The sequence below is a fragment of the Heterocephalus glaber genome, unplaced genomic scaffold (assembly GCF_053883595.1).
Source record: "Heterocephalus glaber isolate CG9 unplaced genomic scaffold, H.glaber_assembly_v1.0 deba00001673, whole genome shotgun sequence".
Classification (NCBI taxonomy): domain Eukaryota; kingdom Metazoa; phylum Chordata; class Mammalia; order Rodentia; family Bathyergidae; genus Heterocephalus; species Heterocephalus glaber.
In genome coordinates this window covers 7,587,160-7,599,329 of record NW_028258410.1, presented here as the reverse complement: position 1 = coordinate 7,599,329, position 12,170 = coordinate 7,587,160, and the positions used below count along the sequence as shown (strand labels likewise).

The 12,170-nt window shown below is 53.2% G+C and overlaps 1 protein-coding gene across 4 annotated transcripts in view; it reads right to left on the bottom strand.

Moving 5' to 3' along the window:
- Positions 1-1,658: 1,658 nt before the first annotated feature.
- Positions 1,659-12,170, bottom strand: part of Gmeb2 (glucocorticoid modulatory element binding protein 2) — a 34,113-nt gene continuing 23,601 nt past the window's right edge. For all 4 annotated transcript variants that reach the window (XM_004841082.3, XM_021255253.2, XM_004841084.3 and 1 more), the window contains 6 exons: positions 9,103-9,206; positions 7,432-7,589; positions 5,892-5,963; positions 5,508-5,645; positions 5,137-5,259; positions 1,659-4,528 (listed from right to left, as the gene is read on the bottom strand). In XM_004841082.3, the coding sequence (XP_004841139.1) occupies positions 3,888-4,528; positions 5,137-5,259; positions 5,508-5,645; positions 5,892-5,963; positions 7,432-7,589; positions 9,103-9,206 (1,236 nt within the window). In that variant the 3' untranslated portion in view covers positions 1,659-3,887. The remainder of the gene's footprint in view (positions 4,529-5,136; positions 5,260-5,507; positions 5,646-5,891; positions 5,964-7,431; positions 7,590-9,102; positions 9,207-12,170) is intronic.

Below are 12,170 nucleotides of genomic sequence, written 5' to 3'. Positions count from 1 at the left end.
TGATCCCCAGCACTCCACGTGCACATGCACACACACACACACACGCTCATTATAGTGGCACATGCCTGTAATCCCCTCACTGAGGGAGGCTGAAGCAGGAGGATTACAAGTTTGAGCCCAGCCTAGGCAATTCAGCCAGACCCTATCTCAAATTAAAAATAAAAATGGTTCAGTGATAGAATGCTCCTAGGTTCAATCCCCAGTAGTGGGGAAAAAAAGAAAAGAAAATTCCTCACAAATACTCCAGCCTATAGGACAACTTCATGAGACATACATCCAAATATACTATAGATCAATAATTGCAATAAATACAAAAGGATTAAACTATCCTAAAAAATAAAAACTCATTCAGTTCCATTCCTCCATATCTAAAGAAAACGTGAGGTATCACCTCCTAGTTGGCATGGAAACACACTACATTCACACTTGTTTGAAAAGCAGAGCAAAAGGCCACGTCAACCATGTCTGTCTAACCACTGACCCAGCCCTAAGACCTGCCAAGCTCTGCCCTGCTGTGCCCTGCAGGGTGAGAGGAGGTGAGCGACGGAGGGCGTGACCGAGGGTGAACGTGCTCGAGGGCCTTGGTGCAGGGAGCTCCTTACTGCCAAGCAGCGTGCGTGTGACAAAGAACCGCATCAGAAGGGCAGGTCCTCAGCATGGACCCCAGCAATGCCCACCTCAAGGGGATGGCACTGTCTTGAGACAGGGCCACTCTGGGGAGTGGCACGACACGGCAGCTGCCACCTGTGCTCCCAGGCCGTGTGAGGCCTGCCATGGAGTCTCGGGGACAGGGCACCAGAGCAGGGCACAGCGCTGGGCAAGACTGGTTGGAGCTCCGGGCGGGGAAGCCCTGGGCCGTGCGGACGCCTGGCTTCATGGCCTTTCCCTGCCCTCTGCTGGAGGCGGCTGGGACTCCAGCTTTTGGGTGGGACAGGGCTGGTGGCTTGGGCTGGACTCACCCTCTGTGAAGTTCAGAAGAGCCACGAGACCCTCACCCACAGTGTCTGCCTTGGCCCTGGGCTCCAGACTCCAGGACTGGAGCAATGCGCTGCTGTTGTCCAGGAGCTGCCCGGCCTCCGGCGTGGTGCAGCACAGACCCAAGGAGGCAGCTGGGGCCTCTCCTTGGCAGAAAGAAACCAAATGGCCCCTGCTGGGCCAGGTATTTAGCTCAGTGGTTCCGGTGCCTGCCTCAAAAGCACAAGGTCCCAAGTTCCATCCCCGGTACCAAAAAGAAAACACAAAACAAATGGCACCTGCTGTTTTGAAAACTCCGTGACCTCGGGACACTTACAAAGTGTCCGGGGGCCCCAGACCACACCTGGAAAGGACAAAGCATGCATGTGTGTGAAGAAACTGGACCAGGATGGCACTGTCCAAGAAGGTGTGTTTTTACAAGTCTTTAAAAACTTTTTTGCGATGCAGGGGATTGAACTGGTGTCTCACACGTTAGACAAGCACCCTACCACCGAGTACCACTCCCTGGCCCTTTCTTCATCTTGTGGCAGGTTCTTACTAAGCTGCCCAGGCTGACCTCAACCTTGTGATCCTCCTGTCTCGGCATCCAAGTAGCTGGAATTACAGACGTGTACCACCCCACTCAACTTGTTTTTACATTTAATTTGGTTCTCTCCACAGTCTTTCATTATGAGACAGATGCAGAGATTACAAAAAATGCTTTTATTTTAAGTCAAAGTACCAAGCAGATACTTGCAAAACAACATACAAAGTGGGAAACACTGCCCTTCCCAAGGGTGCCTCCAGGCAGGCACTGAGAAAAGCTCCCGCCCTTCTGTAAAACCAAATCAGTCCTACATTCTCAGGAACCAAACCAAGGCAGCACGAACACCTGTGACTGCACGTGGCTGAGGCCCCCAGGCAGAACTGGGGTACAGAAGGCCAGCAGCCCTGAGCAGCCAGCAGGAGGCAGCTGAGTCAGGTGGGCACACTGCCCAGCCCCTGCCCCCCTTTCAGGAGCAGCCAAGGAAGACCGGCTGGCAGCAGATGTCTGGGCAGCCTTGGGGGCACTGAGAAGGGGGTGAAATTAATTCTGGAGCTGGTTTGGGGTTTATTTTTATATGGCTCTACAATTACCTTTATGGTCCAGCACCTCCATGGACTAAGAAGTAGGGCCCTTACACGAAAGGAAACTGACCACAGCCCAAAATGTAGAGAGCACCTTGGGTACTCCCCGGAAGGTCCCTGGTGCCCAGGGCAACAGGTGTTTCATCGGTGACGCTGTCTCTAACTGGGTCTGCACAGTGCCCACGCCTGCCGGCCCCTCCTGGCAGGGTCACACTGCTGCATGTAACAAGACTCACAATTTGAATAAAAATGAGTTTTATAAAAGGAGTAGGTCACAAACAGGTAAACATCATGCTGAAACCAGTTGATTCACAACAACAGCAAACAATGATGTAACAGAAGGAAAACAAGAAACAGAACTTCAGTAGTTTGATGTGGGGTGGGGAGGCAGACAGGGCCCTGGTCAGAGCACAGATGCGGAGGTGGAGCCTGGACACCCAAGGGACAGATGGATGGACAAAGGAACACCTAGTGCCCTCTAGCACAGTGCAGAGGAACGGTGCCCCCTGCTGAGAGGGCCTCCGGAGAAAGGCCCTTGGCTGACATAAAGCCAGCAGGAGGGTCCACAGAGAGCTGGCCCTTGGACTGTCCTAAGTCACACTCTGCGAGCAACCTGGGCTTCCTGTTCCCTGAAGTGGGTGGCCCTAGGAGCTGAGGCCCAGAGAACGGCCCTTGCCAGTGTTCCTTAAAAGCCCAAACCTAGATCTGCAAACCACCAGCAGATAGCCTTCACAGAGCACACCTGTCCCAGTTGGCCCTGCCCTGCCCTGCCCTGGGCAGCCTCTTCTGGTGCCCTGGGGCTCTCCCTCTGGCCAGGCACTCAACTCCACCTCCAGGGGAGGCTCAGGGGGCTGAGAGCTAACATGGGGGTCCCAACGGCAGGCTGCACAAGGGAGCCATCTGAGCCAGCCTGAGTCTGAAGGAACATGGCCAGACTCTCCAGGGCACCTCAGGCAGGTGGCAGCCCGGGACCTCCACACCCAGCCAGGTGCATATGCACAGGTGCCCAGTGCCACCCTATAGTCCACTTGGGAATCCTAGGCACTCAGCATTGTTTTGGTTGAAAATGCTATAAATTTGACTCTTTCTAGAAGCCTACTAAGAAATTCACGTAAAAACACCTGTAGCACATGTGCAGTGGTGCCCAGACCTCACTTGGTCTGCAGGGCCTCTTGGCCACCTGAGCACCTGCTGGGTCTAGCAGGCCAGCCCTGGGACCATGTTTCCACAGGCAGAAGAGCGGGGTGCTGGCCACACAACCTACAGAAAACTGTGGGAAGAAACCAAATCCATAGGATCCATGGGTTTCCACACTTGGGTACATTTCCCAAGACATGTGTTAGTTATGTCCCCCCCAGCAGGCACAGACCCCAAGCCAGGCCCAGCAGGGCACAGGCACCAGGACCTCAGTGACTTGGCTGGACTCTGGTGCCACCAGCACCTGCAGGGTGTCAAGTGCCTGCCACCCCTGCCTCTGCTGCATGCACCTAGCTATACCCAGGCCTTCTGGTCATCATCCCCCTGGCTCCTGTGCAAGGCCAATGTGTAAACAGTATCAATAACCAACAGATGGAAAATATATTTCCCAAGAAAAAAGTGGAGGGAGTTTAGAAGGTGAAGACCGATTTTTCAGGTTGCTGGCACCTTTCTGTCCCTCTTTTTCTTGAGTCTTCTGGCAAGTCCTCTCTTTGGTTCAGCCCACGAGACCTGCCGGTGCTGAGCCAGCTCCGTGGCCTCCGCCTGCAGCGGCCTGAGGAGAGGCACCCAGCCCTGTCCACCCTGAGGGGCCGCTCCCTCTCTCCCGGCTATTTCTGCTCGTGGTCCTCTGCCATGGCAGACACCTCAATGGTGGCTGTGTGCTCGTCAGCCCCTGGGGCAGCCGCTGTGGGCACTGTCACAATTGTGCTGCCTGCCGGTGACGCCTGGGCCACATTCTGCAGGGCGGGGCCCAGGCTGGGCAGGGTGAGCAGCTGCAGTGGGCTGACCACTTTCAGCACCGTGCTGCCATCCTGCATGGCTGCCGTGCTCAGGACTGTGAGACTGGACGCGTCCGGGTGGATCTCCACTGTGCTAGGGAAAGCGGAGCCTGAGGAGGCCAGGACTGTATAGCCCCCAAGCAGAGGAGAGGCCGGTGAGCTGGCTGGGGGCACCTGAGGGGAGCTCTTGCCCAGGATGGCTGAGGGCAGCGTGGACACCACTTTGCCAAGTGGGAGGCTGGTCAGCTGGGACACTGGCACGCCTGGGCTGAGGGCGATCTGTGCAGATTGGGTGAGCACCTGCGAGCCCATGGAGGCTGGTCCAGACGTGGCGCGTGCGAGCCGCGGCCGCTTCATGGGGGGTGGCAGGGAGACAGGGGTCAGCGTCATGAGCACGTTGCTGAGGTGCTGGGACTTGTGCTTCAGCTCCTTGGCGCGGCGGCGGTGTTCATCACACTGCTGCTCCAGAGCTGCAGGAGACACACAGTCAGGCAGGTGGTGTCTTCCTGTCACCGGCAGCCCAAGACCTAACAGTGGCCAGGCCAGGGGCTGAGGGCGAGGTCAGCAGGCTGGGGCCTCAGATGGGCCTTGGGTGACCCAGGGCTGCCACTCCACGGATGGAAGTGCGTGTGCTAGACCTTCCCTATCTACTCTAGCATGTGCCAGTCACAACCTTTGCACAGGGAGTTGCTGTGGCACCAAAGCAGCCTGGGAAATGAGCCTGTTTACATGCCCACAAGGTGCATATGTGGTGTACACATGGTGAACACGTGAGTATCAACACCACAAAGCCTGGAATAAACAACACCACAGAAGCAAGGCCAGCTCCGGGTAGGTGGGTGAGAGGTGGCCCTATTCACTTTTCTGTCATTTCTCTTAATAACTTCTTGGCATCACAGAAAGATCACTGAACATAACAACCTGTACATTCTGCCTGGTAATGTCCAGCCACAGTCATTTGAGTTTTACTGACTTTCAGCATGTGACACCTGGGTTCCTCTTATTCCCACCTCGGTGGACACAGCCAGAGAGATGAGCCCACAGGCTCCTTGAACCCCCAGCACATTGCCAGGCATACCTGCCAGGTCCCGGGCATACTGCTCCCTTGAGCGGTCCATCTGGCACTTGTGGCTGGCCAGCACCTTTTTCACCAGGTCCAGCATGCCGAAATTCTGTACAATGTTGTTGAGGAGGACAGCATCTTAAAGGAGCAACATGAACACTTGATGAGAACCCAGGCTCCCTCCCAGAGGGCCCAGACCCCAGGGATGGATGTGGTCCTCGGGAATAGGGCCAGCAGGAGGAGCCCGCTCCACAAAGCCTAGGATGCACGCCAAGTGACCCTCCCACTGCCGGACAGCCAGGTCTTGCCTCTAGGCTGGGCCTCCATCCCAGCTGCATAGCAGGGCCTGGCAGGAGCTGGCAAGAGGGAGACTTGGGGCCCCTCACCTCGGAGCTGCAGGGGAGGATCCTGCACCCGCTGCTGTAGACCTTTCATAGTCTCCTCCAGTTCCTGCTGGAACTCCTGTATGACCTCATCCAGCAGGCCAGCATCCTTCAGTCCCCGCCAGAAAGCAAATGTGTCATCTGTGAGAAAGGAGAGGACTCGGTGGGCAGGAAGAGTACTGCTGCTCAGGGTGCCCCTAGTGAGGAGAAGGACACCTGCAAGGGTACTGGCCAGGGAGGTTACAGCACTAGACACACGTTACTGAGCCTCTACTTCAAGTCCGCAGGACCACAGCGGCCAGAGCCTAACCCCCACCAGGGCCAGGAATGGATGAGTGGCTTGCCCCATGGGCCAACTGCGCTCGTGAGAAATCCACAAGGTTGTACCTCCAATTGCTGTCGTCCAGTCACTGGGGTCTTCGCAGGTCTCTATGGTGATGGTGGCAGGCGAACCATTCACTACAAGCAAGATGGAGCGCAGGTGTCACTCTGCAGAGTAGCTCCCACACCCCCGCAAGCCCTGCTGATCCTCCCAAGGCTACATCTGAATCTCTCCTTGCCATCTGTTTTCACAGAATTGCAAACACACATCCACTAGTCCAACCAAGGGACTTTGCAGCCATGCTGTCTAGGGTAAGTGCTAACTTGACTGGCCGTGGGATCTGCCTGGAGGTTGATAGGGCACCCTTCCCTGGGTGTGCTGGGGGGTCGTAAAGTAGTGGCCTGGGGATCTATGCCGGGCCACCAGGACCCTGAATGCCCCCTCTCTACACTGCCTCCAAAGTACCCCAGGAAGGGCTCTGCCTGACTCCCCCAGCATCCAACCTGGGGCTTTGACCCAGAAAGGAGCTAACCACTGACACCTTCAGATTGCCATAAACCACAGCCACTCAACCGAGGCAAGCCAACAATGGCCAGCCACTCTAATTACAGCTGCCTGAGTGTCCCCGGGCTTCTCAGGACTCAGCATTATGCTCTGTATTATGACTTGAGGGATGCAAAATGGGGATATGCGTTGGTGAAAGGGATGGGACAATGAGAAGGTGCCCAGAGGGAGGACCCTCCCTGGAGCAGGTGGAGGGGTCCACCGGGTGGGCGAGGGGCAGTCCCGGCTTCTCACCCTTGCTTCTCACCCTTGACGTCGTCAGCATCCCTCAAGTCTGTGGGCATCTTACAGAAGAGACCTTTCTAGAGAAAGAACTAGAGAGCCGGGGATTTAGCTCAGTGGCACCGCGCCCGCTTCGCAAGCGCAAGGTCGTGAGTTCAATCCCTGGTACCAAAAAAAAAAAAAAAAGAGAGAGAGAGAGAAAGAACTAGAGCCACTGTTCCTCGCCTGTGCTGTTGGTGTTTTCTGATAAATTATAGTAGAATAAATGCACATGCAGACATCAGTTTTCCAACTCAGCCTCCCCTTCCCCCAAGAAGCTTGCTAATTGATTACTGAAGTGGCTAGATTAAACAATGTGTATATCTTTAAAAAAAATAAAATAAAACAAAATTTTTGAGACAGAGCCAGGTATGGTGGCACACGCTTGTAATAACTGCACTTAGGAGGCTGAAGCAGGAGGACTGTATTGAGTTCGATGCCATCCTGGGCTCCATAGTGAGTTAAAGGCCAGCCTGAACTACACGGTAAGACTCTGTCTCAAAAAAACAAAACAAAGCAAAACAAAAAAAAAATTTTTTTTGTACTGGGGATCGAACTCAGGACCTTGCGCTTGCAAGGCAGGTGTAGCACCACTAAGTTAAATGCCTGGCCCAACAAAAATTAAAATTTTAAGACAGTTTCATGAAGTTACCCTAGCTGGCTTTGAACCTGAAGTTCTCCTTCCTCAGCCTCCCAAGTGTCTGGGATTTACAGGCATGTGCCACTGTGTCTGGCTAGGACAGCTACACAGACTGAAGGGCAAGAGGCCCTCGCACCTACCATCAGCTGCAGCAGGTGTGAGTGGGATGTACTCTGCAGACGTGGGGCTGCTCAGGGACACTCGGGCGCCTGACAGGTCAATTTTGGTGCTGCGGCAGGTATTGGAGCAGACTTTGTCGTGCTGATAGAAGTCCAGCTCCCCGGAGTCCATGATCTTTCTGCAGAGAGGACACAGCAGCCCAAGTGAGACTGAAGATACCCAAGTGACTGGACCGTCTGCCTGTAGGATTGGATTTCAGCAGAGGCACTAACCAGGGCAGGGCTCCCACAAGGTAGGAGATGGGCTACACATGCCCTGGGCATAAAACTCCCATGGGAACACACTGTAGCTGGTTCAGCTGTCCCAGGCCACCCATGCAGTACTCTGCCCGGCATAAGGAGCAAGGACCCTGGCTGGCAGGCATCTCAGAGGTACTAGCTTCATGCTGTGACTGGCACCAGGGGAGGCAGCACAGCCCACCTGGATTAAGAGTGGCCCAATTCTGAGAGGCTGGAGATTTAGCTCAGTGGTGCCACCACCTGCATCGCAAGCGCAAGGTCCCAAGTTCGATCCCCAGTACCAAAAAAAAAAAGAGTGGCCCAATTCTGAAGCAAAGATGCAGGAATTGCTTCCAAGGAAAGTCCTGCCCTCTGGAAGATACAGACAAAAAAGAAGGCCCACATGACTTTGAGAGTATCTGAAGCTGTGGTCATTTCTCATTCTCAGCTCCCAGAAAGACAACTATACATCCTGATCAGCTGGGATCTGTCTGTCCAGGCCCTCTATCCTGCCTGCAACCAAGTTCAAAGTCTCAGCCTGCTGTGTCCCATGAACAAGGCCAGAAGTTCTATTGTAGCTTAGCGTTCAGGCCTTGCAGGCCTCAGGTATATACACAGCTCTCCACACACCTCTCCTCGCCCCGTGTCTCCACAGCTATGCAGTCAGCCATTCTAGAAAACCAGAGGCTCACTCACTGGGATGGGACTGAGGGCTGTGAGAAAGACCCAGCCTGGTCACTCCTGAGGCCAAACCGACTCTGGCACAAAGCAGGGCACCAGCTGGGGAAGAAAGGAGGTGGACATGGGCACCAGCACCTTCTCTGCAGCACTGACATCTTCCGGGTACACAGATATGGGTGTGCCTAATAGTTCACAAAAACACAAGCCAAGCGTGGTGCACCACCTGGGTACTCCACATGAAACTTTAGAAAAAAGCAATGATGGGGACAAAAATAAAGGATGATGTGAAAGGTTATGTTGAGATTAACCCTGAATCCCCACCCGAACAGCAAATACCAGATTATACCCTTGCTTTTTTTTTCGGTACCGGGGATTGAACTGGGGACCTTGCGCTTTCGAGACAGGCGGCAGAACCACTGAGCTAAATCCCCAGCCCACACCCTTGCTTTTTTAATAATGAGTAGCCCTGAGTCTAGAATTTATGGAAATTAAAATGAAATTGCGCACACACGCACACACACACGCACGCACATACACACAAAATCCCTAAGTCTGACAGTGTCCCTGCTAGAGCATGGAGGCTCTACTCCCTGTGGGGCAAGCAGGTGGAGCCATGCAGGGGGGCTTCAGCACCCACCACATCGAACATACACCTTGACTCCAAAACCCTAACCCAAAGGCAAAAGCAACAGCCACAGCCCCTCCACCATGAGCACACTTGCACAGGCCCACCTGAGCATGATGCCGTTCATTCGGATGGCCCTCTTCCAGTCCTTCAGGGTGGACTTCCCTGCCAGGTGGACGAACTCCTTTGGGCTGATCACATGCTCGTCATACTGCAGAGAAGCACAGCAGTGCAGGGTCAGCCTGGCCCCTCTCAGAGGTCTGGAGGGGCTACTGGGTGCTCTCCTGTCCTGAGCCTATGCCTGGAGTCCATGGTAGGAAAGAGGGCCACAGTGTGGCTCCAACAGCCATAGCCGCACGACAAAACACTGGGGTGAAGCAAGGGCACACCTCAGTCCACAGTGGCTGGACTGGAGACCAGGTCTCCATTTGACACTTGGTACACTGCTGCTCCACAAAAGTACACAGTATGCCTGGAGCAGGCAGGGCTGGGCTAACCCACTGCAGGAATCCTGGCTCAATTTCTCCAGATTAGATGCAGCAAGCCTCCAATATATGCGATTTATTCCATCCGTAACACACACACTCATTACATCATGACATACAATATTAACCAGAAGTACAAGCATGAAGACAGGCTGTGAGCAGCAGCTTTCCACAGGCAGCACAGGAAGCACAATAACCTGCCTTGAGTGATGGCTGCCACATCCATTTCAAGTCAGGGGAATTGTTCTCCGTACCTGATATTCTGGGGCTTGAGATTCACCCTATGCTAGAGCTCAGAAACCCCGAGAAGATAAAATATCCTATTCAGTCTTGCTGAACAAGTAATTTTTGAAATCAGTGTCAGGGCTTGTGTCTAGAAGTCCCTCCAAAGCCTCATGTGGTCATAGGCAGGGCTTTTTAGAGGTGGCTGGATCTCGAGTGTGTGGTGCTGGCTTAAAGGGTGTGTGACTACTAAATTAGTCCAGCGACTGGTTTGGCACAGTTCCAGGTGTGGATAATGGGAAGGCCCTCCTTGGGTGTGGGCTCTACTTGCCCTAAGAGCCTGTAGCCTGGATAGACTATGAGAGGCAGAAAGAGGGCTGCTGCTATAGCTTGCTGCCTTGCTGCCTTCTGCCTGCTATGAACTGTTTCCCCTCTGCCAGGCCACCCTGTCTTGGAGCCAGCCAACTAGGGACTGAAACTTCTATAAACTGTGAGCCAAAATAAACCTTTCTTCCCTTAACTTTGGGTGTTAAAGTGTTGTCTCAGCAACGAGAAAAGTATTTAAGACACAAAGAATGAAAATAAAACTGCATCTCTTGGGCTAGGTATATAGCTCAGTGGTAGAGAGCTTGCCTGGCAAGTAAAAGGTGCCTGGGTTCCAACCTCAGTGCCACAAAACACTTCCCTGGAAAACAAGCAGGCTGCGTAGGATGAATCGCTGTGTCCTGGGAATGCCTCCTTCCAAGCATGCCGTCACTCAACCAGAGTGCCTCAGCAGGCAGCCAGGGTAAGGGCTGGCTCCCAGTCCTGAGTCTGTACTCTCATCACCACATGCGCACATGAAAATGTGCCTGTGCAGCCACGCCTCTGGCCACGGCATGCTGCTCTCCTCCCTAGCAGAACCCGCCTGGTCGTGCCTGCCCGGACAGTCCCTGCTTGAGTCTGGGGCTTTGGCTCTGCTGGCCTCACCTGTCTCACAGACTGTCCCTTTCCTTTCTTGCCCTAGATGGGGTGAAGACTCCCTGGGGGTTCCAGGATCTTCTCTGCTGCTTTCTCTGGTAGCCTGAGCACTGAGCACATTGTGCCTCGGCTGCCAAGAGCTCATGTCCTCCTTGGCTCCACTGTGCGGCCGGAGTTTTATCTTCAGGTTCTTCTAGGGATGTCACTGCCAGTTGATCACGTGGGATCTGCCCTCGTGTCTCTCACCCTTCATGCTTTCCTATACCCCATGCTTTTATCTGGGGTCTCTTTCCCTTGGCCTGAAACACATCGACAATATCCTTTATTGATGATTTGCAGGTGGCAACTCAGTTTTGTCTGAAAATGTCTATTTCACCCTAATTTTAAGAGCCAATTTTATGTTATGCAATTGTTCTCTGTTGGTACAGGGGGAGAATCCAGCCCTACCACCCCTGGTTTCTATTGCACTGCTTTTAGGATTCTTCCTCCTGAGAATCTTCCTTTGTGCTCTGGCCATTTTTTTAACTTTTTTGTTTTTGAAACAGGGTCTCTCTCTGTAGCCCAGGGTGGCCTTGAACTCACGGCAATCCTCCTGCTTCAGCCTCCCAAGTGCTGGGATTACAGGCATGCGCCATCACTCCCAGCTTCTGGCCATTTTTAAGATCTTCATCTCTGTTCTGGTGTTTCATTGTGGTGTTATTTTCGGCACATTTATTTCTCGTTTCTAGCTTTTTATTCTGATGTAATCTCAAACTTACAGAATAACTGCAAGGATCTTCCGAGGATCTCCACAGTGCCTCCTTGCTTTGCCCTTCTGTGCACTCGCCATCTGCCTGAATGTATGGAGACATGGCCCCCTTCTGGATTGCTGAGACCCTTGGCTCCAAAGGACTTGCATGCATTTCCCAAGAACAAGATGCTCTGACACAAGTGCAGAACAGTTCTCAAAATCAAAAAATTTACACAAGTGCACTATCATCTAACCTGTAGGCCATGTTCAGTCATAAACCATCGTAATGATAGCCTTCATCACTATTTGTCCTGATGCAGGTCCCAACCCAAGAATGATGCGTGTGGCTGCCATATCTCAGCAGGCTCCTTTGCCACAGAACAGCTTCTCAGCCTGTCTTGGTCTTTTTTTTCTTTTAGCACCAGGGATCAAACTCAAGACCTTGTGCTTCCCAGGCAGGCGTGGTGCCACTGGGCTAAATTCATGGGCCTGTCTTGGTTTTTCTTAACCCTGGCATTTTTGAAGCACACAGTTCAGATATTTGTAGAATGTCTTTCAATTTGTGTTTTCTCAGACATAGTCAGGCTGTGAATATTTGGCAGAACTATCACAGAATTCCTGCTCATTCATTCTAGCAAGAGGCATGGATGGTGGTCTGACACTGACGATGCAGACATTCATCTCCTAGTTTTGGAGGCACCTGGCAGCATTCCCCACTGCAGTCACTTATGTCTGCATTAATGTGTAATCTGAGGGATCATTTCAGACTGCGCCTCAC